At 35.0% G+C, this 25482-nt stretch overlaps 3 protein-coding genes and 2 long non-coding RNA genes across 5 annotated transcripts; 3 read left to right on the top strand and 2 right to left on the bottom strand.

Moving 5' to 3' along the window:
* Window positions 1–2126: 2126 nt before the first annotated feature.
* LOC111406640 lies at window positions 2127–2900 on the bottom strand. The gene is made up of 3 exons (XM_023036029.1): window positions 2622–2900; window positions 2483–2492; window positions 2127–2344 (listed from the first exon to the last, which is right to left on the bottom strand). The coding sequence occupies exons 1-3, from the start codon at window positions 2898–2900 to the stop codon at window positions 2127–2129; spliced, it is 507 nt and encodes a 168-aa protein (XP_022891797.1).
* A 3896-nt stretch (window positions 2901–6796) lies between these two features.
* LOC111405760 lies at window positions 6797–7741 on the bottom strand. Its single transcript, XM_023034785.1, has one exon. It carries the CDS (start codon window positions 7498–7500, stop codon window positions 6991–6993), a length of 510 nt encoding a protein of 169 aa, XP_022890553.1. The 5' UTR covers window positions 7501–7741; the 3' UTR covers window positions 6797–6990.
* A 3839-nt stretch (window positions 7742–11580) lies between these two features.
* On the top strand, window positions 11581–12980 carry LOC111405759. The gene is made up of 2 exons (XR_002704886.1): window positions 11581–11864; window positions 12129–12980. It is a non-coding gene; the product is annotated as an uncharacterized LOC111405759 (long non-coding RNA).
* An 8405-nt stretch (window positions 12981–21385) lies between these two features.
* On the top strand, window positions 21386–22033 carry LOC111406639. The gene has a single exon (XM_023036028.1). It carries the CDS (start codon window positions 21386–21388, stop codon window positions 22031–22033), a length of 648 nt encoding a protein of 215 aa, XP_022891796.1.
* Window positions 22034–22592: 559 nt separating this feature from the next.
* LOC111405757 lies at window positions 22593–23746 on the top strand. Its single transcript, XR_002704885.1, has 2 exons — window positions 22593–23084; window positions 23173–23746. It is a non-coding gene; the product is annotated as an uncharacterized LOC111405757 (long non-coding RNA).
* Window positions 23747–25482: the final 1736 nt, after the last annotated feature.

Here is a 25482-nt window from a genome sequence, read left to right as displayed (position 1 = left end):
AGGCCCTTGTTTTATGGAGTCCGATGAAGTTACTTTGAACTCGAGGGTGAGTTCTTTCCAACCCGGGGCGACTAATGCAGGAGGATCCGAGTCGAGTGATGCTGATTTGTCAGATAACATGATGATGGTGCTAAGGTACCATGAGATGGCGGATCGACGCAAAGATGGAAAGTGAATCACCATTATTTCCTTAATTGGGAGAATTTGACGCGTTTTTGGTAATTTGGCCATAACTTTGGCTACGGTTATCGGAATCGCTATTATGACCCCAATTCGGAAAGCTCTCTTCGGCGCGCACGTCGTGGTCACCTAGCTATGCTCGGTGGACGTCAATTTCGAGCCCAAAATTCACTGTTTTCCTTTTCAAAATTCAATTTTAAGTTATTTTTTACTATTTATGGTAATATTTCGTTTCCTTTTTTCCATATGTTAGAAAACTCGAATTGAGCCAAATTTTTGGCAACTTACTTCTTTTACTTAATATTTTATTTTGGTATAATTTTGGGATTTTGCCATTTTTGGTAATTTTCCCATAATTTCGTATTTTGCAGCTATTTAACCCGGCTTGTGGGGTTAGTTTTCATCATTCTGCATTATTAATAATATTGAGTTGAATTCAGAGTCTTTTCTCTGGTTTTTTGGGCTTTTTCTTTCTTTCTTTTCTTGCAAATCATCTGCTACAATAAGTCAATAGGATAATCAATATCCTACCCGGCGTCAAACGGGCTACAATCTTCCAATTGATTCGTGATTTCCCTTGAAATTCTTGAAAAACTCTCTGTTGATGGGATGCAGAGGTTATGGAATATCACGTCAATTGGGGACCATGACCCCATGATAAATAACTATAGGCAGTTATCATCTTTTGTTTGTTTTAAATTGGCCCCTCATCAATTTAAAACAACTAGCCAGCCTCTACACTTTAATCCCATAATAATTGATACCCATTAATCCAAAATTAAATTTGTTGGATCACTTTAATGGACTAAAACTATAAGATAGCAACGCACACTTTAATCATATACATGTGTGGCCCCAATTGATGAAATTTTTCCAACAATCTTCCACTGGGGCATACATGTAATTTTTTAAATGTGCACAACCTTATAAGCACAAAATTTGCTATCATTATTAAGGGTATTTCCAAACAATCTCGTCCATTAGTCATATTGATGTAGGATCAAAGTGATTTTCGTCACACTTAACGTGACTAAATCCATCAATGGTCACGTACACCTATACAACCAAATGACATAGATCAATCATGGGAGCGTAGCATGAAAATTACATATTATATGATCCAAACATGTTTATTTCCAACTGATCCAACCTTATTTCTTAAGTGAGATCAATACTGAATATAATAACAAAGTGAAATGAACTGAATACTTTATTTCTGTACAGAAATTATCCAAATACACAAATGTGTCCAATTAAACATAAAGCAATAAGAATACAAACTCCTACTAAAACACGATATCCTCAATAAATTTGACACCCATACCAGCAGTGTGCTCATGAAAGACCTTGGGTGGCAATCCCTTAGTAAGCGGATCCGCAATCATGGAGTTCGTCCCAATGTGCTCTATGGAAAATTTGTCCACTCTGTACTCTTTCCTTCACAACCAGGAATTTAATATCAATGTGTTTTGACTTAGATGTGCTCCTATAGTTGTTGGAATACAGAACCATCAAGTTATTGTTACAATATAACTTTGGTGGTCTTTCTATGCCGTTCAGAATGCGCAGCCCAGTGACAAAGTTTCGCAGCCATATTTTCTGGTTAGATGCCTCATAGCATGCTACAAACTCTATGGCCATGGTAGAAGAAGCTGTGAGTGTCTGCTTGGCACTCTTCCAGGAAATAGCTCCTCCAACTAGCATATAGATATAGCCTGATGTGGATCTTCTACTGTCTTGACATCTAGTAAAATCAGAATCGGAGTACCCTATGATCTCCAACTGATCCGATCTGTTATATGTGAGCATGTAATCCTTTGTTCTCTTTAAATACCTCATAACCCTTTTGGCTGCTTTTTAATGATCCATTCCAGGGTTGCTTAAATATCTGCCTAGCATTCCAACAATAAATGCTATGTCTAGACGTGTACAAACTTGAGCATACATTAGACTCCCAATAGCTGATGCATAGGAAATCTTCTGCATTTCCTTAACTTCAAGGTCATTTTGCGGGCATTGTTTGAGATTAAATTTGTCTCCCTTAGCGACAGGGTGTCACCTAGTTTGCAGTCTTGCATGCCAAACCTCTTAAGTATTTTATCGATATAACTCTTTTGTGACAATCCAAAAATACCTCGAGAGCGATCCCGATGTATCTGAATCCCTAATACAAAAGAGGCGTCACCAAGATCTTTCATCTCAAAATTCCTTGACAGAAATCTCTTGGTTTCGTACAACATGCCTATATCATTAGCGACAAGCAGTATGTCATCAACATACAAAGCCAGGAAAATATGCTTACTCCCACTGAACTTGTGATACACACAATCATCAACAACATTCATATCAAAACCAAATGAGATAATTACTTGATGAAATTTGTGGTACCATTGACGGGAAGCTTGTTTGAGCCCATAGATGGATTTCTTTAATTTGCAAACCATATTCTTCGGGTCTCCAGACACAAAGTTTTCTGGTTGCACCATATAGATCATCTCGTCAATGTCGTCATTTAGAAATGCCATCTTAACATCCATCTGATGTAACTCAAGGTCAAAATGCACAACAAGTGCCATAATTATCCTGAAAGAGTCTTTCCTTGAAACTGGAGAGAAAGTCTCTTTGAAGTCGATGTCTTCCTTTTGGGTAAAACCTTTAGCCACAAGACGGGCCTTGGGTAAAGCCTTTAGCCACAAGACGAGCCTTATATCTTTCCACATTACCTTTCGAATTCCTTTTGGTTTTAAAAATTCATTTGCAACCGATGGGCTTAGCACCTTTTGGTAACGGGACAAGATCCCAAACTTTATTGTCTTGCATAGACTTATACTCCTCAGTCATGGCATCAATCCATTGTCGAGAGTTAGAACCCTGCATGGCCTAATGGAAATTGATTGGATCATCTTTCATCATTCCATTATTTTCCTCATGTTCTTGGAGAAATACTATAAAATCATCCGGAATAGCATTTTTCCTTTCTTTAGTGGATCTCCTTAATGGCATTGATTCTTGAGTTTGTACTTCTGGAATAATTACCTCATTTTGGTTGGGAAGTTCTTCAACATTGTCTTGTTGAGGTTTTGGTTATATTTCTTGATCAATGACAGGTATAGAAACTTGTACATTGTCAAAAGTAATAGTAGGAATCAAGACCGATCCTCCCTCAACTTCTTCCTCTTCAAAGATAATGTCTCTAACCTTATTTCTCCCTCCAAACTCAACATCCTTAAAAAATGTTGCAGTTTCCGTTTCAAAAATTGACTTAAGTGTGGGATCATAAAATTTGTAGCTCCTAGATCGCTCAGAATAACCAATAAAGTAGTTGCTTACTGTTTTGGAGTCCAATTTTTTTTCATATGGCCTATAAGGCCTAACCTCAGCTGGACATCCCCAAACGTGGAAATGCTTTAGACTAGGCTTTCTACCTGTCCAAAGCTCAAAAGTTGTTTTAGCAGCAGCCTTAGTTGGTACTCTGTTCAAAATATAAGCTGCGGTCTTTAATGCCTCTCCCCAGAGTGATTTGGGTAAGGTGGAATGATTAATCATACTCTTTACTATATCCTTAAGAGTTCTGTTTCGTTTTTTAGCTACACCATTCATGCTAGGTGGTCCTGGCATAGTGTATTGAGGGACGATTCCAACTCCTCTAGGTATTTGACAAATGGTCCTGGACATTGTTCACCTGATCCGTCATATCTGCCGTAGTACTCACCACCACGATCAGATCTAACGCTATTTATCCTTTTGTTGAGTTGATTTTCAACCTCAGTTTTTAAAATTTTGAACATGTCCAATGACTCAGACTTTTCATGAATGAGATATAGGTACCAATAACGTGAGTAATCGTCTATGAATGATATAAAATATTGTTGACCATTCTAGGAAGCCGTAGAGAACGGTCCACAAATATCTGTATGTATCAATTCTAAGACATTCGAAGTTCTGTTAGCACATAATCTCCTTGTTTTGGTCTGTTTTCCCTTGATACAATCAATACATACATCAAAATCCGTAAAGTCAAGGGAATCCAAAATACCATTCGACACAAGTCGTTCAACTCTAGCTTTTGATATGTTACCTAAGCGCTTGTGCCATAATTTTGCTGAATTTTCTTTATTTAATTTGCGTTTAGTACCACGTGATTCCACATGCAAGGTTTCATTATATGATGCAATAATATCAAGCAACTATAAGTTATCATATGTAGATAACGAATCAGTACCAATAACATTTGAATTTAACAAAAGACTAAACTGATTGTTTTCAAATGAATAACAATATCCAAATTTGTCCAACGAAGAAACATAAATTAAATTCCGTCTAAAAAACGGTACAAAGAAAGTGTCTTTCAAATCCAAATAATAACCAGTTCTTAATAACAACCTAAAAGTGCCTATTACATCATCTTCCACCGATTTGCCATCTCTCCATCATTCAAGTATTTCTCGACTACGTTGGTCTCATCTGAAGTATTTGATTGCTTTCCATGATTTGCAATAAAATTACCTTTGTTCTGCAATTTGTCATAATCTCTCTTAATATGTCATTTCTTCTTGCAGTAATCACAAACTTGATTACAAAAATTTGACCTCGACTTACTGCTTCTTCAATCACTATAAACAAAAAGCCTTCTCCATATCTGACCTCAAATTCAACTTGATGCTTCATCTTCTCTTTTGAAAAAAATGTATCATACGTATCTTCGATGGTAAGAATATCTAGACTATACAAAATCGTGTCTCCAAACGAAGCAGGTAGCAAACACAAAAGTATTAAAGCCAAATTTTCTTCATCATACTTTACACGTAAAGTCTCCAAACCATCAACGATCTCCTTGAAAACAGCCAGATGATCTTTCACAGATCCTCATTCTGCTCTGCTATGAGAGTACCACCTCTACTTTAGATACAATTTTTTCTTGTCAAACTTTTAGTTATGCACAATTGCTTCAACTTCAACTACAACGTTGCTATCATTTTCTCCTTTAAAATGTTCTAAACAATATTATTAGAGAGGTGAAAATGGATCAGTGAAAATGCCTTCCAATCATACCGTTCTTTCTCCTTTGACCAAGTTGTGAGCATTTTGTCAAATACCGACAACGCATTATCCAAATCTATCTGTGCGAGTATAACTCGCATCTTCACTTGCCACAACGAAAATCTTATATTACGATCCAAAAAAAATAATTTCATACTTCATAACCGTCATCAATAGCAAAAAGGTCCAACAAATCACAATAAGTGGCTCTGATACCACTTACTGGGAAATAATATGGATCGAAGTAATATATATGACACGATATAAAGTATATAATCGTAAACAAACAATAAGATAAAATGTAAAGAATTAATTAGTAGAGAAACGGAGTATTTTATTCAATTGATTAACATAGAGAAAATAAATTCAATAACCGTGCCTATATAATTATTCTATATTTCAATAATAATTCAACTTGTAAAAAAGAGCCAACTATATATAAGGGACATATCAATACCCTCACAATATTTTAAAGATGAAAATAGTATAAATAAGGCTTGAAATAAAGGAAACAATATTTTTCCAATAAAAATGCGTGGAATAAAGGAAACGATATTTTTTCAAAAAAATCCAACCTAATTTGGGTCAAAAAACCCAACAAATACGAATCCAAAAACTAGCAAAAGAAGCTCGGTTTGCAAGTTTTAACACCAGATCTTGTGAACGATAGGCAAAATAAAGTTGCACCAAATACCCAGTTTTGCGGTGAATGTTCCTCTGCTTAAGCTGAACCCCATCAATTCCTTGAGTTTCATTATGGTGATCAAGTTCGTGGTGAAGTGTCCAAACAACTTACCATTCAACTTTTCTTGCAATCCATAATTCACAACCATACATACTATGCATGACATTCAAAAACATACACCAGATTGTGCAATGCAGAAGTTTCTAATTGGTTCTCCTTCATTTCCCAGTTCTCGTGTTCTTTTGGAAATCGTAGAACATCAAGTTTTCCAGCGAAAATTCTGGCAGTAACTGTGTAACATGACTATGAAATATACAACCAGGGGTTGAGTGGCATTCAAGACGATACACGAGTATAAACTATATAACCAGGGAGCTTACTACTGCAATATGACATTAATGTACCACATGAAATCCAATTGCATTCCTCCAACCATTCCTCCAACAAAATCTCATATTCAAACAGAAAAATAAAAGATAAAATCATGTTCAACATAATATCATCATTAAGAACATATAATGATCCTGGACAAAGTAAAATAGCAAAAGAATCATTATAGAAGAAAACAACAATTTATTGCACTAAATTTCCAAGACGATAACAGAATATTATCCATTCTCCGCTCTATAAACTATCTTCTTTCACATTCATTTTGGTGTATATTTTCTTCCCAGAAGTGGGTACCAAATCAAACATGTTTTTGTCAAGATACATCCAACCAAGGACTAACCGAGCGTTCGAGTTTATTTGTGCTAGTAATAACTCCAAGATTAAAACCTTGAAACAGATCGAGAAACAAGCAGAAATTAAGCAAAATCAATAATTTTGTTATATTTTCACTAACTTTTTCCTCTGTTATAGTTTTAAACAATTTCGATAAGTTATTCTACGTTATCAAAACAGAATCCTTTTACAAAAAACAAATTTACTCCAAGAATTATGCATCAAAATCAAGAAATTGCAAAGGAGAAATTTTCCATTTAACCGTGAAATCAAATAAATTACTCCTCAAACAACAATTGAATTCTAAGACTGACGCGAAATTAAGCGAAGTAAATCCTAAAAAGGGGGGAGTGAGGTAATTTTTACTGTACAAAAACAAGCCTCCCAGCGCCAATATCTCCACCGTCTACGTCGTCATCTCCGCCTCCACCGCCACTGCCGTCCTCCTCCTCCGTACCCTTCGGTACCGTCACGACCAGCTCCCCGCTGCCATAAGCCGCGGTAGCTAGCTCCGGCCGCGTACATTCTGGGAGACGAAACCGCCATAGATCGAGCTCCAACTCACTTCCCGACAAGTCAACGATACCATTTCCCCGGATTACAATCTTGGTCACTCCAGGGTAGATCTCAATTGCATCGGCAGTCACGTCGTCACTGACGTCATCAGTATCAACAGCAAATTTAAGGAATTCAGGAGTTTCCTCGATCGAGACGTCGGCATCGGAGTGGAAAGGGAGCTCAAGGACCTTGGCGAATATGTGCGGGAGCCTCCGGAGCTTCTTTTGCCTACAAGTGTTCGCCTGAGCAAGGACTGATGTGATGTCGTATCGCAGAGTGATGTTGCGTTTTCTTGGCACTGGATGAACCTTCATGATGCCGATACAAGAAATTTGAAGTAAAGAAACAAATAATTGATAAGAATCAAAGTTTTTTTGAGATAAAATCAAGAATCTGATTATGAATAAAGACAAGAAACCCAGATATTAGTAGTACGAATTTCGGAAAAATCAAGAATTCGATTGGATGGTCAAAAAAGAGAAGGATGTAAGAATAGATGTGTTTATTAGTGCCTGTATGTGTGCGCAAATTCTTGGCTTTTTGAGAAGTTTGGAATTGGGAGTTCAGATGAGGGTCTGAAAGGAATGGGGGACAGGGACCCTGATGAAATTGAGAAAGAAGTCCCTCAACTTGTAAATATTTTTCATTCTAGCCATTACTTAAATTTTTATCACAATTTGATCATTCTATTTACTATAACATTCATCAATTACCATTCTATCTATCACAACTTTCACCACTACGCCAACCACCTAGGCCAGTTGCCCAACCGCCTTGGTCTTCACCTTGAAGGAGATATTTCCGTCTATGGAAACGGCATGATGGGACCCCTTTAGTCTTTCCTATTCTAGCCAAATTTTAACTCGAACATCCTTCTATCACTGTGTACTATATAGTTTATTATATACTTGTTTTTTCTCCTCTTAAGCTAATTCTTGTATCGGATAGGTGACAAGATCCCACCTAATCGTCTTTTTGCATGTATTGTGGAAGTTGTTCGCAACATTCCTCGAAGTCTCTATGTCAACAATTTTCATATCATCCCAACTATGGAAAACATCGTCCATGGCCAACCTTACCTCGACCTTTGACTTAACTCATATAGGCACGAGTTCTCAGGAGGGTCTTTGGCACATTGCTCCTCAACCATTTTAAAATCATCTTATGTGATTAGAAGAACCGTTCTAAATCATCCTCGGCCTTCTCTAGGTACGATTTTTTATAGCAATAATTACTATTAGCTAAGCTGTATGCAAAGCTTAAAATTTTTAAATACTGCACCTAAATTGTAAATTACTAGGTGGGTCTTGTAAATCTCTGATAATTAAGTAAAATAATTAAAAGCATTAATTATGGTTGCTCGCCATATAGTATTGCAAGGGCCCTTGGAATCTACAATAGATTTGCGTTCTGCTTTTTGGTGCACGCACTTGCGCACACGACAAATAGGAAATTGCCTGGATTTTTCCTGGTTGATTTTATCTGCAGAGCCTCCAATGGGCCACTTATATTTGGCTAAATTCCAACCAGCTGTGGATTATGGATTGTTTCTTACAACTTCTGCTACTGTTTTTATTTGGAAAATAGAAAGACTTTAGTTTTATTTATATGTTTACTTTTCAAGTTGTTTACCAATAAGCTATAACTTGACTGATGATGACTTGAAAGTGAAATACAAAAAGTGGTATCTAACTCAATTGATGAGAAATTGAGGTATAACTCGCAGTGCAACATTGATGGTTCAAGGTTGGGTAAAAGTAGGTTGTGCCCACGAATGGTTTAGTATTGCCAGTGTGCTTTATTTTCTCAATTTTTGGCATGCATCACATCTACGCAAGATTTCGTTGATATGCCGTATCGACTTACTTAAAGTGACACGGTCCTATTAAAAGTTTTTCAAATTCATGGTAGACGCATGACTTGGAAAAAAAAATGTTGTCACTACTAGACTACGGTTTGAAGTCATAACGCGTGTGAACAACACCAATAATTGTATGTTTTTATGCTTTCTTATTTATTATAAATGCTTTATAAAAGTTTTTATTTGGAATTTTAATGTTAATTAGGGAAGGATTTAGGGGGTTGGTCTGGGAGCCCCATTTCATTTTTTATAAAAAAAATATATGCGAATTTATTTTTATATTATCTTAGCTTTAAAAAAATTAGTCCAATCTTGGTTCTTAGTCTTAAGTTGATAATGTATTTTATTTTTAACATAACGAATCATATTTTACACGTCAAATGTAAGTATCATGTCAAGGAACGACAAAATATAGAGTTTTGACACTTACTAACTGATTTTTGAGTTTATCATCACTATTGATATTAGTCAAAGTCGAGATGTTTGATCTAGGTATTCCCGTCGAATCAAGAATCACGCAATAGCTTCCAGCGGACAATGGTGTAACGCAATCCTATCAAAGAAATATCCGTTTCGAACTCCACTTTTTCAATTAAATTATTTTGAATAAAATTTCAGTTAAATAATTTGAATATTATAATGAAATTTCACTGTGCTTGTAGGCATAGACGAGTCCACGTGATGTTGACCGAGGCTGGCAGTCCTATTTGTAAACCAAATAAATAAAAGCGGTAACATCAAAATTATCCTATTTTTTGTCTAAAAATTTTATAAATACCTGCTTTTAAGATTTTTAAAAATCCTTATTTTTCATTAGAAATCAATATTGTACATTTAAATTCTGTCATAATTTTTTTAATATTCATTCTTTTTATTTAAAATTAATATTTCCAAATTTCATTAGAAATCAACGTTCTTTCCTTTTTTTTTTTTTTCTGCGAATTAAATGTTAGGGTAACATATGTATTACTGTGTTTACTTGTAAAACATCGTTAAAATATTTCATTTGTTATTATATTTTAATATCTACTAAAAAATTAATGTTTCAAACGAAAGTCTATCAACATCAACACCACAACATATGAGTAACACATTATGTCACTCATTTAAAATCACGTTACACCATTATGTGCCACCACCAGCACTATGTGACATGAATACTACATGTGTTACCCATCTAAAGCAAGACTACAATCATTAGAAAATATAATTAACATATATGTTATCTGTTTGAAATAACCTCACACTACTGCCTACCGACACCTCCACTTCAAAACACGAGTAACATATTGTTTTACTCATCTAAAATCACTCCACACTCATAAGAGTGTCCTGTAATTATGAAGCATTTATTTCCAATAAAATACAGACAAGTGTTTCGACTCCCTTCTATATTGTGTTGTTTTCTATATTCTCTTTGTTTAGTTCTTGTTATCTTTTAATTTCATAAAACTATTCGTTTATTACAGTATCTCATCAACAAAGTCAAAATTTAGAAGTTAATCTTAACTCTCAATGGATCGAGATTTCGGCTTTAGAGTGCAAGGTGATATTATATTGGTAACACCGCATAATACTAAATTAAGATCAGCTAGCTTTCATTTTAATTGTTGGAGTATGTCATATTCACTCATCTACCTTTCAGAAATATCATTAACCTTCCATATTTCACATATGTATCTTATAACATTTTAAACTACGTATTATCTAAAATGAGGATGGTATACCCAAAATATCACAGCGAAAAAAAGATTGAATTTATTACATAAATACTTGTAGTTAATAAGCACAATCAAAATAGTATCCTAATAAAAAAAAAAGAATAAAATAGTTTTGAAAAATGTATTCATTTGACATGTTATTTATTATATTCAAGAAAAAATATTTCACTCAGCCATCAAAATTTTCGAATCCTCATTTGAGATGAAATCACAATTAAAATCCTCCTCCTTCTGTTGTCTAATATAATTATTTAAATCATTCAAATGTTGAATTATTTTTAATATTTGATGGTCTAGTTCGTTGTCGGTTTAGTTAGAAATGTCAAAAGGTATATTAGGTATATTAGGTAACAATATTATTAAAGGAGCAACAAGATGGAAGAAAATTCATAATGATATCTTAACCATTACCATTAATATTTATGCTACCATGTGAAAGAAAAATGAGTAACAGACGTATATGTCATTCAAAGTTTTTGAATTAAGTGAGATTCGTATAATTTTTGAAAATAGTTGGACGTCTCTAAAATTATCATAAACTTTATCGATGTAAGTTTTTAAATTGTATGGGGGGTGTTTTTCTAATTATATATACTTCATATTATGCTTGCGTTATTAAAATTTTGAAATGCTTGTGTAATTTTTGAAAGAAAAATGCTATGGGTACAGAAAATGTGCACAAAACTTGTACAGAGTTTAAAAAAGGCCTACGTGGTGAAATGCTTAGTGGCATTTACGTGGAACCAACTTTAAAAAAAAAAGAAGAGAAAATGGCAGAAAATTTTGTTAGAAAAGGCAAAGAACCGGAAAAAGTTGTCTTCATTCCTAAAATTCCACCAAAATCATTCCCCCAAAATCAAAATAGCCCCAACCTCAACAATCCGGTCCCGACTCCCTCAACAATTTGGTCCCAAGATCTTATTCACCCACGTGAGTCTCTCCAAGGACAACAATCTGGCTTGAACATCCACTACGACAACAATCCAATTATCATCCAACAAGAAATCTGGCTACCTCACCAAAGCCCGACTTTAGCCATCTCCAAGTCGACAAAGAATCAAAGAAATCTATGTACCTATCCTGATGACAGACAAAGGTAATTTATTTCTTGGTTGTAATGTGTAGTTGATGCATCCCTATTTTTTTGCAACATGTAAATACGTTGAAGGGTTCTCTAGAAATGAGAAAGCTGTGGGTGTGATGTTTTTCGATATTTGAGGGTGTGAGGTTTTGTTCTCAATGAAGTGGATTTTTCTGCATTTATCTCAGTTGAAGGGGGGTTGTTGATCTTATGTTGAAATGTATTGTTCTATTAGGTATTGTTTTGTAATACCTTTTTTTTGTTGCAAATTTGTCATAGGAAAAGAGCTAATGGAAGATGAGAATGATGTTTTGTTCACGGAGTGTGATCTGGAGAATGTTATGGACGATGTAAATGTAGTCGAAAATGAAAAGTTATGAGGAGATGCTCCGACTGTACCCCGAGGTGGGTATGATGTTTAACAGTTTTAAAGAGATGTTAGAGTTCTACAAAAGATATGCTTATAGCGTAGGTTTTCCGGTTAGGAAAAGAAATTCGAAGAAGGGAGATGACGGAGTTCTGCGGTATGTGACTTTGTCATGTGGTCGTGAAGGCCGAAGAAGTTATGCTACAAGCGGTTTGTTGAAGCTGCACCCAACAAGTTAGACAGATTGTAAGACAAGGATATCTGCATCTTTGGATAATCTTGGAGTATGGAGAATTAACAAAATGCACCTTGACCACAATCATAAAAAGTCTAGATTATTTCAATGCAATCGAGAATTTAGTGCAAGTGTAAAAAGAAAGCTTGAGGAGAATGACATGGCTGGAATTCCGTTGCACAAGAGTTACAACTCTGCAGTGGTGGAAGCTGGTGGATATGAGAGAATGACTTGCATAAAGAAGGATTGTCAAAATTATATTGAACAAGTGAGACGATTATGACTTGGAGAGGGAGATGCCGCTGCAATACAATCCTATTTTTCAAAAATGCAAGCACGGTGTCCGGGATTTTATTTCATTATGGATGTAGATGAAGAGTCGCGACTTAAGAACGTCTTCTGGGTAAATAATAGATGTAGGCAAGTGTACAAAGAATTTGGCGATGTTGTCACATTTGATACTACGTATCTCATTAATAAGTATGATATGTCTTTCGCGCCTTTTGTTGGTGTAAATCACTACGGACAATCAACATTGCTTGAGTGTGGTTTGTTGTCGAACGAGAACACTGATACTTTTATGTTGTTGTTCAAGACATGGCTTAAGTGCATGAATGGTCAAGCCCCCTCATGGCATAATTACTGATCAAGATATAGCCATGCAAAATGCAATTGAATTCTTTTTTTCCAAATACAAGGCATAGGTGGTGTCTGTGGCACATTCTGAAGAAATTGCCGGAAAAGTTTGGATATCACATTGAGAAGGGTTCTATATTCTCTACCATACACATACTGGTGTATGATTCGCAGAATGTTGAAGAGTTCGAACAAGGTTGGAGAGTTATGCTTGATACATTTGATTTATGGGATAATGATTGGCTATCAGGATTATATGAAAACAGGGCTTGTTGGGTCCCTTGCTTCTTGAAAACCTCTTTTTGGGTATGTCCACAACATAATGAAGTGAGAGCATTAACGCATTTTTTGATGGATATGTACACTCGAAGACCTTGTTAAAACAATTTGTTGAACTGTATGAAAGGGCACTGAGAAATAAGGTTGAGAAGGAGTTTCAAGCTGATTTCAAGTCATACGCTCAAATGGTACCATGCGCAATAGCGTTCGACATGGAGAAGCAATTTCAATCGACTTATACAATTTCAAAGTTCAAGAAAATTCAAGATGAGTTCAACGGGAAAGTTTACTGCGACATCATATCTGTTTCGGAAGGCAGTTTTGGGGCAACACATGAGGTTCGGGAGGATATTGTATACCACAGTTACAAGAAGAAGACTGTATTTTTCATCTCATTTTGTGGGAAGACGTGTGACATTACCGTAGTTGACATTTGTTCAAATTTTGAGGGATTCTCTGTAGGCATGCGATCGCAATCTTTATCCGTAATGACATCATTCTACTACCTGAGAGGTACATACTACGGAGATTAAGGCGAGATATCAGTAGAGCATATGCGAGGATCTCTGTGAACTATGACGACTGGTCAATACTCCTGGACAAATGAGATATGACGACTTGTGTAAGGCTTTTTCAAAGGTGGCAGATCTCACTGCAGACGATGAAGGTCGAACCCGTTTAATAATGGATTGGATTAATTTGAAAGCTAAAGAATTAAGGTCAACAAAGTATACCATTGAAACCAATGTACTTTTGCATCCGCCTATTACTTTGCCTTCTCAATCAAATGCTTCGCAAAATAGTGGCAACGTCAGTGTACTAGATCCAATAACGTCAAAAAGAAATGGTGCACCAAGGAAACTTAGAAGGAAAAGCACTTTGGAGTTGAAATCAAACAAAGTAAAAATATTTTTCTCTATTATCCTACTTATTCAAAATGGTATTTTGGAACCAATTCTCATTTAATTCCATTAACGTACAAGCGACCTCAAACGCAAGCAAAGGAAAGAGACAAACAACAAAAGATGCTACTACAGAAGTTGTTGCACCGGCTGTCCATTTTGTAGCACCGGTAATGTTGTTAATTCCTTTCAGTAGCTATGGATATTTTTAGAATAATTGTTATGGATTTGTATATTATATGTAACATATGCTAAAAACTTTCATAAATTAAAAAAAAAATCAATATGTTTAAAGCTTCAAATTTCTTGACTGTAGATTATGCTTTATTTTTAAATCTTATATTTTCGATTTGAAGCACCTATCACTTATTATTCCAAGTAAATACTTTAGGCATACACTTTGTAGACTAGATTGGCTGTTTTTTCAAATCTCAGGCTCATAGCTTCAGGATTGGAAAGCTTTTTTGCTTTGCCAGATAATAGATGGATTTTTCTTCTTATGGTTGCTCTTGCAACAGTTGAATATGTTGGAACTTTCTTGATAGTTTAAACTCGGCCCATTTATCCATAGGAAATATGCACTCTTGTCCATTTATCCATTCTTGTCTACTACTAATAGTCTAGGACAACATTTGTAGTTTGGTGAGATTTCTATCATGGTATTAGATCATGGGGAAAATGGAGGGTCCTATTACTGCAAATTCAATTAGTATATCCTTGTGGTGTGCTTAAGAATTGTACTTCCCCCTTTAATTTTTACTTTTATTCACTAAACTTCCTTAAATCACATACTTCAATTTATGGAGCAACACTCTACTTTTGTCGTGTAAGGAACAGTAAATGTTTCTTTGAATGCTTATGAGAATAAATAATGAGGAGAACTGATTTCTTTGAATATCATTTGTTTAGGAGGATGGTGATTATCGTGACGTTTCACACCATACCCCACAATCCATTTTCATATATCCATCACCAATAAATTTCATTCTCAATGCTCAATGTGAAGTCATGCCGGCACACAGTATATCCCACATTCCATTTACACAGTAGATGTTGTATTACTATCAACATTTACCGGATGAAGTGGCACGGCATAGTGATTGTTGATGGATGACTATGTCCAATTCGGCCAGCTAGCTTCATTTATAATTATTGTTGGAACTTTTTTTTTTTTTGGCTTGCCTAAATGCAGAAATGGATGCAAGTTGTATAATCTTTGTGCTCACGTTTTTTTGGGGATATGTTGATGCCATTAGCTGTGAGTTCCATTAGTTGTATAATCTTAGTATAATTTTTGTTTTTGTAAATTTGATTGTTTATGGAGTTCGATTTTCGTAGAGGCAATGGACAAAATGGTATCTAAAAAGTTGTTTACTAACTCAATGTCATTATGGAAAAATCTTAGGATTTACTTCTGTCAAATTTCTCCTACTTGTAGGAATTTAGGCTATAACTGTAGTTATAAGGAAATCTTCATTGTACAAGTTCTCATTAGTGTTGCATTTTAAGAGTGTAGGGCATTGTAAGAGTATAACTAACAGCTCTTACAAGAACCTACTAGCTAGAGTCTTTATTACTGATAGTCTGGGACAGTAAATAGTAGTTTCCAAATATCAAATTGCTTGATTTAACACAGCTACTTATTACTAATAATCTCGGACAACATTTGTAGTTTGGGGGACCTATTTTTACAAATAATGTATAGCACCTATGCAACCATAAACTTCTTCCTTTACACATCTAAAACATGATTTGTTTGCTAAACAATTTAGAGAGTAAATATAACACCAAACAAAACAAACTATTTAGTGCACATCTCCATAGCTAAACAAGTCTACCAAATTACATTACATAACATCAAATTTGCATAAAGCTAATTGACGCAGTGGGAATCCAAAGTTACATAACAAGCACCGAACCTAATTTAAATTACAACTTCATTCTCACCTAAAACTACAAATTAGTCATTCCCATTTCCTTTTGAAACTTCATTCAAGCTCGATTTTCCTTTCCGTATTGTGACAGTAATCTCCACATCCTGCTCATAACTTAGCTGACACATAGTTTCGAACATGCCAGATGCCTCTTGTACTAATTCATTCGTCGCAGTATTAGTGGACGTAATTGTTGCAACGGAACTTGATTCACCACTTGCCTCACCATCTTTGACCCACTTATAGTATCTGCAATTCGCACTGTAACAACTGGACATTTTTCCCTTCTTGTTATTCTCCTTCGCAACCACAACACTTGACAAATATGTGTTTACACCATGGGCACGGGTGCTTGTTTGGACAATCCTTAAACAAGTGATCGTTACCTCTGCAACCATGACATACACCACAATTTTTTGCTGTCATTGTAAGCTGCATATCAAGCGCATACAAATAATCAGTGTGAAGCAATGTAGATAATCAAATGTTACAGCAAGTCGAATACGAACAGTCATCTACTACTCTTTCAATTTCAATACACACAGTATAGCAAATCAAACATCTACAACTTCCCATCTTTCGTTATCTCATACAATAAATTTGTCATATTCTAGATAATATCAGACAACTATACGTAATTAGTTTCATAGTACACAAAATACCAAAACATGTTGAAAAGGTTTTCGTTGACTACAATCGTAAATACCCACAGCTTTGGTCGAATCTATAGGCAAATATATCTATGCCCAACAACATCGATACACCCATATAAACCAAATCTGGTGCTTACCGAATATCTGCTACAAATCTCGTCGATGAAAATGAAGATTGTTGGTACTTAAGCATCTGTCAAACAACAACTCAACCACCAAATACAAAGTTCAGACATAAAGATCTATGTTCTTCACTGCTTCGGTGCCGGATGATGGTGGAGTTTGATACGGGGGTCGGAGTCGATTTGGGCATGATTGGATTGGAAGCTTTTATTTGATGGTGGGGAAAAGGAGAAAAAGACGGAAGAAGGGAAGAGCATTAGATCCCCCTTTCTTTCAATTATATTTGATTTTTCATTACTTAATTAACATCCACTTCAGCAATTTTTTTGTCCATTGTTTTTCCTTTTTTTATATTTGGAGTTAACGGCCACGTCAGCATTTTTAAAATTCTTTATCTATTCGGTCACTGCATTTTTTGTACCTGTAGCGGAGTTAATTCTCTATTTTTTACAAAGACTCCGCTACAGGTACAGAAAACCACTGACCGAATAGATATAGAATTTAAAAAATGCTGACGTGAGCGTAAACTCCAAATAAAAAAAGGAAAGGAAAAACAATGGGCAAAAAAAAATTGCTGAAGTGGATGTTAATTAAAAAATGAAAAACCAAATATAATTGAAAGAAAAGGGGATCTAATGCTTTTCCCGTCTTCCTTCTTTTTCCCCTTTTTCCCACCATCAAATAAAAGCTTCCAATCCAATCGTGCCCAAATCGACTCCAACCCCATATCAAACTCTACCATCGTCCGACACCGAAGCAGCGAAGAACACAGATCTTTATGTCTGAACTTTGTATTTGGTGGTCGAGTCGTTGTTTGACAGACGCTTAAGTACCAACAATCTTCATCTTCATCAACGAGATTTGTAGTGAATATTCGGTAAGCACCAGATTTGGTTTATATGGGTGTATCGATGTTGTTGGGCATAGGTATATTTGCCTATAGATTCGACCAAATCTATGGGTATTTACGATTGTAGTCGATGAAAATCTTTTCAACATGTTTCAGTATTTTGTGTATTGTGAAATTAATTACGTATATCACAAATTTATTGTATGAGGTAATGAAAGACAAGAAGTTGTAGATATTTGATTTGCCATATTGTGTGTACTGAAATTGAAAGAGTAGTGGATGAGAATTCATATTCGACTTGCTGTAACATTTTATTATCTACATTGCTTCACGCTGATTATTTGTATGTGATTGATATGTAGCTTATGATGGCAGCAAATAATTGTGGTGTGCGTCATGGTTGTAGATGTAACGATCACTTGTTTAAGGATTGTCCAAACAAGTGCCCCTGCTAGTGGTGTAAACACGCATTTGTCAAGTGTTTTGTGGTTGCGAAGGAGAATAACAACAAGGGAAAAATGTTCAATTGTTGCAGTGCAAATTGCGGATACTGGAAGTGGGTCAAAGAGGGAGAGACAAGCAGTGAATCAAGTTCTGTTGTAACAATTACGTCCACTAATACTGTGACAAATGAATTAGGACAAGAGGCATCTGGCATGTTCGAAACTATGTGTCAGCTAAGTTATGAGAAGGATGTGGAGATTACCGTCACAATACAGAAAGGAAAATCGAGCTTGGAATGAAGTTGCAAAAGGAGATGGGAATGACTAATTTGTAGTTTTAGGTGAGAATGAAGTTGTAATTTAAATTAGGTTCGGTGCTTATTATGTAACTTTGGATTCCCACTGTGTCAATTAGCTTTATGCAAGTTTGATGATATGTAATGTAATTTGGTGGACTTGTCTAGCTATGGAGATGTGCACTTAATAGTTTGTTTTGTTTGGTGTTATATTTACTCTCTAAATTGTTTAGCAAACAAATCATGTCTTAGACGTGTAAAGGACCAAGTTTATGGTTGTGTTGGTACCACACATCATTTGCAAAAACAGGTCACCAAACTACAAATGCTATCCCAGATTACTAGTAATTAGGAGCTATGTTAAATCAAGCACTTTGATATTTGGAAACTATTGATTGCTGTTCCAGATTATTAGTAATAAGGACTCTAGCTAGTAGGTTCTTATAAGAACTGTTAGTTATACTCTTACAATGCCCTAAACTCTTAAAATGCAACACTAATAAGAACTTGTGCAATGGAGATTTCCTTATAACTACTAGTTATAGCCTAAATTCCTGCAAGTAGGAGAAATTTGACAGAAGTAAATCCTAAGATATTTCCATAGTGACATTGAGATAGTAAACAACTTTTTAGATACCATTTTGTCCATTGCCTCCATGAAAATGGAACTCCATAAACAATCAAATTTACAAAAACAAAAATTAATGGCAACTCTTATACAACTGATGGAACTCACAGTTAATGGCATTAACATATCCCCAAAAAAAGGTGAGTACAAAGATTATACAACTTGCATCCATTTCTGCATTTAGGCAAACAAAAAAAAATTGCTTCCAACAATAATTATAAATGAAGCAAGCTGGCTGAATTGGACATAGTCATCTGTCAACATTATTCTCTATTTTTCAATTTGATTAAGTGGCTTTATTCTTTTCAATCACCCCCCACAAGAAAAAAAGTTTGATACTTGCAATTGCATCTCTTTCGGCGCACAAGTTACCTACTTTCAGCTTCAGATGAAAGATCTGGGGCCCACTTAACACTCTTTATGTAAACATCACCTGTCACATGTGTCCGAATGACCGCCACCTGTGAATCGTGGAGGCCCCACCTTTATCCACGATTTAATCTGCGTCACGAAATTACGAAAACGTCCTCAAGGAAGATCAATCGATGGAAAAGACTTGAAAATTATTTGATATAGGGTTCGTAATAAATCAAATTTTTTTGAGAAAAATATGTAAATAATTTTAGGAATTTTTTTTTCCGTCTTGTTCTAGTATTTTACTATCACAAAATCCCTAATTAAAATCGTTCAACAAAACAATAGTCAATAAGCCATTGCAAATAAATTTTCCTTCCTCATCACTAGATGGTAATAGAATTTCCTATAATTAATCAGAAAATTTGGGGGTATTTGAAGAGTTTATAGAATACTTTATTTATAACTTATTAAAGATATTGCATAATAAAATCTTGTTGAATTAGATAGATACATTTCTATTTACTAAAATTTAGCTCATGGTATGAATAGTGATATGACTCGTCCTCTTCCTTGAATTGAGAGAGTCGAGTTTTTTTTTTTTTTTTCCCCTTTGAAAAATGTATTAAACTAAATATTTCATGGATGACCCATTTACGAAGAAATGATGGCTAATAATCAATTTAATTTCAAGGTTTAGCCCCCGCTGAGCCCGCATTTTTCTAAAAGGAAAATAGGTGGAATAATATTTTTTTTGAAAAATGAGTAATCAAAAAAGAAGGAAATTTTTTTGATTTACGTGTAATATTATGTTATGAAAAATTATATGATTGAGAATAGTAGAGAGAAAAATAGAACGAAAATTAATGAGATTCAAACGGGGTTAAGGAATACAACTTTTTGGCAAAGTTCAGCTTGAATTGGTTGGAAAAGTTTTGGAGGGCAGTATAGTAATTACTGAATTTAGCTGTTTTTTTAGTGCTTGTTTGTTCTCCATTAGTTGTGGATAATATATTATTAAATAATTATTGGCATCGAAATGTGTAGTTTAAAAAGAAGAATTTTTTAAAATTTACATGTAATATTATTTTAATGAAAAATGTGTGATTGAAATTAATACTGTAAAAAAAATAAAGTTGTAAAATGTGAAAAAAAGATAGACAAACAAAGCCTTAATTCTATTTCCGTAATTAACATCCAAATGCAGGGTGAAGTTAGTAAAAACACTAAAATGGAAAAACAGCTGAGACGCCATCTCAGATCCGGGGATTCCGCTTCCACTCTCTCTCAATCTACAGTCACCTATACGTACGCCTATATACATGTATGTAAGCATTTTCATACGCGCATATATTTATTTAGAGATATTTCACTGTGACCGATATACTGGCCATTTCCAGAAGCTCTCTCCATCTCTAAAGAATCAGGTAGTTTTTTCTCAAATTTATATATTTTTCTCTTGATCTGTTCATGGCGTTCTGATTGATTTGTTTTGTTTTCATTTTATTTTATATTACGTGTTTCCTTTAGTTTTGTTTATTTATATATTTTTTTTGAATCGGCATAGGTGTGAAGAAACTGAAGAAGAGTGAGTGGGTTCATCGTTGCGATACATACAAATACATATATATGTGTTCAATGAAGGGGTTGGGTATAGTGAAATTGATGTTGATTTGATAAGATTCTGGTGGTTATGGAGAAGATCTAGATTTTTTCATCATTTCGCGAAAGCTGAACTGAAATTTTTAATTTTATGAGCGCTAATTTTTTGATCTGTTCGAGTTTAGAGTGTAGTAGTTATTTATTGAACTCAGTTGACTAGGTTGATCGACTCAAATGGAGACTATAGTTGTTGATCATTCCAGGAATCATAATCAGTATTATGGCAGAATCAGGGATCATGGCCCTGCTTCGGATTCCGGTAGTTTCCGGGATATCAATTGCCGGTCATTTCAATCCAAAGCAGGGTTACTTCCATCCCCATCGAAATCTTGCACTACCACTGCAGTTGTTAGTAAAAGGGCTTTTTCTGCTCCATTTTCACCCAAGACCCCATCTCCATCTGTTAATGAGATTGTCAAAACCTCTAAAAAAACTGCTATAAGTAGTGTAATTCCAATTACTGTGAAGATCAAGTTTGAAGAGCATGAAGGTTGTTTAGTTGATGATTTTCTATCATCTGAGCGCTGGGCTGGGCCTGCTTACTCGAACTCACCTCCTCCAAGTTCATTACCAATGCCCAAATTTTCCCTTTGCCCAAAGAGGACTGTTTCGCTTGACTTACCTACCCCAATCTCTGAATTGGACCTACACCTTGTTTCAAAATCAGCTCCTGCATCTCCAACTAGAGAGCGAAGCCCTTCGTCGAGTAATCTGTTTGTCAGTGCTGCTACAAAGATGACACCTATCAATCTTTTTAACAGTGCTGACTCTGCGACAAAGACCCTTCGTCGCATTCTTAATCTTGATGTCAGTGATGAATGAAGAGATGGAGCAGTCTCTGCTCCTGTAAATAAGGAAGCATATCTCCTTCTGGGCATGAATTAGTGGTAGATTAGTGTACATACTGAATAAATTGGGTCACGTAATCAGTAGTTCATTTAGCGTTTTGTAAGTGGTTGTGGTGTCTGTGGTGGTGCTGGAGTGATGATGGCTGATCAGTCAACCATCTCCAGATATAAAAAAGGGTTGGCGTAGTTGTTGATTGGGATGATTGATTCTGATTTGGTTGTTTAAATGCGGATAATTTCTCAGGCAAAAGGTATTGAGAGCAGAAGATGGAATTGATGAATGGTGGTCTGTAGTTGCAATGGTTGTAGGCATCATAGTGGTCCTTCATGATTGAAGAATTGACTGGTTTAATATCTTTTCAGCTTAGAAGACTGCATTCTATTGGATCTGTAAAGTATTGATTTCAAGTGTTTCCTAATACTTTAGGCATAGGATTGTTCATTCTTGTTTTAGTCCAACTTATCCAGTTTTGTTATATATCTTTGTTCCTCAAATCTCCGATCCTGAACCTAGCATAGTCCAACTTATCCAGTTTTGTTATATATCTTTGTTCCTCAAATCTCCGATCCTGAACCTAGCATCCTCAATAGTTCCCTTTTTCATTTTCAGTTCAAGTACTGATTGATCAAATTAGCAACTTAGCCATCTGACTCTTCACTCTGTCTATAAATCATAAATGCTTCAATATGTTGATACTTCTCTTTTCCTTAAAGTCTCATAAGTCATAATCAATCCTTTTTGGTTCTCTTTTTTCTATATAAGACACTAACTTTTGTGTCTTTCCCTGCAAAGATATGGTTTCCCCTTCACCTTTTGTCTTGTTTTTTAGAAAAGAAAATTGGGAAGGGGAAGTAGAGGTAGAAATTTTCCCTTCCAGCCTTTTGCTTAGATTTGATCTTCCCTGAACCGTCTTGCTGTTAGCCTGTATATTCCTCTCTAGTTGGGAGTGAGCTAAACAACTTCCTTTTCACCTTAACTTTCCATTTCTCATTGGAGATTCTTGACCATGCCAAGCCATTACAAGGTAATCAATCCTATTTGTATTTTGTATCATTACTATTGCCCACTCCATAATGCTGTTTTAATTAATGTTTTCTCATCTTTTTTTCCAGCTTTTGTACGGGATCTGATGGGAGAAGAATTTTCAGGTGGCTGTTTCTAAAATTTGTGGGATTCTGGATGTGTGTGGTGCTTTTGGTCCTGTTTCATTATGGCAAGACTATTGTGGTACATTATGGCACTGGATTTTGAGTGTCTTTTGTCTAAATTTAGTTTGAATGTAGTTTACAGTTGTGTCCTTTGGTTACATTTCGTTTACTGTGTCTTTGAGCTGTTGGATTACAGAGTTCTTGACAAAGTTAAGTAGCTTTCCTTTATATAAGTTACCTTATTTACTGGCTTTATGATTTTTATGCACTAGTACCAATAGAATTTTCGGTGAGTTCAAGCGTCGTTGCTATTTTTAATTGCTTTATTACGGTATATGTCATTTCTGTTGCTAAGGGCACTGGAAGTCTGGAACCAACCATGCTATTTCAGATCCATTTCGATTAGTCTGCAGAATGAGAAAAGATAGAAGAGGAAGAAGTGATTTCTCATTTGTTTTGATTATGGCAGCTTGTATTGTATTAGAGATTACAATTCTTTTTTATTCTACATGATGAACCTGCACCTGATATTAGCTTTATATATTCACGTTCTTTTTGTTTGTTGGTAGTAATTCTACAGCGTACTCTCTTCAAAGTTCGAACCGGTACGTGGAATCAAGTGGAAGGGGTTTAATTCCTTCTTGTTCACTTTTTGTCCCCCCTGAATTTCATCTTTCATTCATTTTTCTTGGCTATATAAGAATTGTCCCCCCTGAATTCCTTCTTGTTCACTTTTTGTCCCCCCTTTCATATGATATAAATTTAGGACTCGGAGCTGGATATGGTTAAAGCATGGTAATTAGGTAGTTTGCTGGAGTGCCAGTAATTTTTTTGAGTACGTTGTTAGGCGTACATAGTGGGATCCATAAGACCGGCGCCCCCTCCAATAGGGGACCGCCGTGTGTTCATTATGGACACCCTTATGGATCCCATTATATACAAGGAGAATAATCCTTTTTTTGAACCCTGCTTCACGTAGGGCCCTGTTCATGACGGGGCCTGTTTATGCCCATTTGTAAAACATGTAGGCTTGTTTGAGCCACTTTATTTTAAAAAAAATACATTTTTCAACAGTGATTTGATATTATTTCAATCACATTTTTCAATAAAATAATATTACACGTAAATCTAAAATTTTTCCTTATTTTTTAATTACACATTTCTCATTTATTTGATATGAATAATGTATTTATTTATTTATTTATTTATTTTTTTTTTTTTTTTGGAGAATGTGGTCCAAACATGGGCATAATGTACATATACTAGTTTACCCCCGACGGTACTCAAATCTATAAGACTTTCATATCATCTAATAGACTATACTAGCTACATTCATCTACTTCACTCGCAGCCTAGCCTTGCCAAAAGGAGTGAAATGTAAATGGCAATCCTCGATGCCAAGAAAGTCACCTTTATACTGCTCAATCTAATCCTGCCCAACATATCACAGTCGAAATTACCTCAAAGTGATAATATAAAATCCTTAAATGGGCATGATTTTAACTATTAAAATAATGTTTGTGTGTGATTGACATGATTGTCGAGATGAATAAGATATCCTCAACTTAGTTTGATGAGCTAATTAGCGAACATATGTTTGGGGGGTTCTTTTAAAATTGATCTAGTCAAATGTCATTACTACTTTTAAAAACTTAAATATTATCACATTAATCTCTTGAATGGTAAAAGACAGAGATGTTCTTAAATATATTATGTAATTGCAAAATATTAAATAATTTAAAAGACATTATTACTCTTTTACTTAATAATTGAAAATCAAATACTTCTACACTTATAAAACTGTAGAACGAGCTTTAAACACAGAAAAACTCTCATTTTTCATTTACTTGAACTTTAAAATATCAAAAAATTTCAAACGCCGAAGCCAAATTTTTTTTCAGATCAATTACTTCAAATCGGTAAGTATATTACTACACTGCTTAATTTTGATTTCAGTAAATTAGTGTACGTTTGAGTAGTTTAATAATATAGTAGTTAGTAGAATTTTTTTTAACAGATTTATAATTTATTTCTTTAGAATCATAGAAAAATAAAAAGGCATACGCAAAATAAACAGTTCGACGATTAACTGTGGGATGGTAACGAAAACTGTTAGACAGCAGACAGCCGACTGTCAAAAGACTGTCTAACAGCCAATTGTCGGATGTTAGACGACTGTCTAACATTCGGCTGTCTAACAGCTAATTGTCGGCTGTAAAACAGTCTACAGTCGACAGTTTTTTTCGACTGTTTTACGAATTTTTTATTATTAAT

This window comes from Olea europaea, chromosome 12 (assembly GCF_002742605.1).
Source record: "Olea europaea var. sylvestris chromosome 12, O_europaea_v1, whole genome shotgun sequence".
Classification (NCBI taxonomy): domain Eukaryota; kingdom Viridiplantae; phylum Streptophyta; class Magnoliopsida; order Lamiales; family Oleaceae; genus Olea; species Olea europaea.
The sequence above is the reverse complement of the archived record's forward strand: the minus strand, read 5'-3'. Positions and strand labels throughout refer to the sequence as shown.

What these genes read in the sequence shown, in the direction of transcription:
- LOC111405760 (XM_023034785.1), bottom strand. Translation starts at nt 7,500, where the DNA reads ATGAAGGTTCATCCAGTGCCAAGAAAACGCAACATCACTCTGCGATAC.
- LOC111406640 (XM_023036029.1), bottom strand. Translation starts at nt 2,900, where the DNA reads ATGTGGAAAGATATAAGGCTCGTCTTGTGGCTAAAGGCTTTACCCAAG.
- LOC111406639 (XM_023036028.1), top strand. Translation starts at nt 21,386, where the DNA reads ATGGAGACTATAGTTGTTGATCATTCCAGGAATCATAATCAGTATTAT.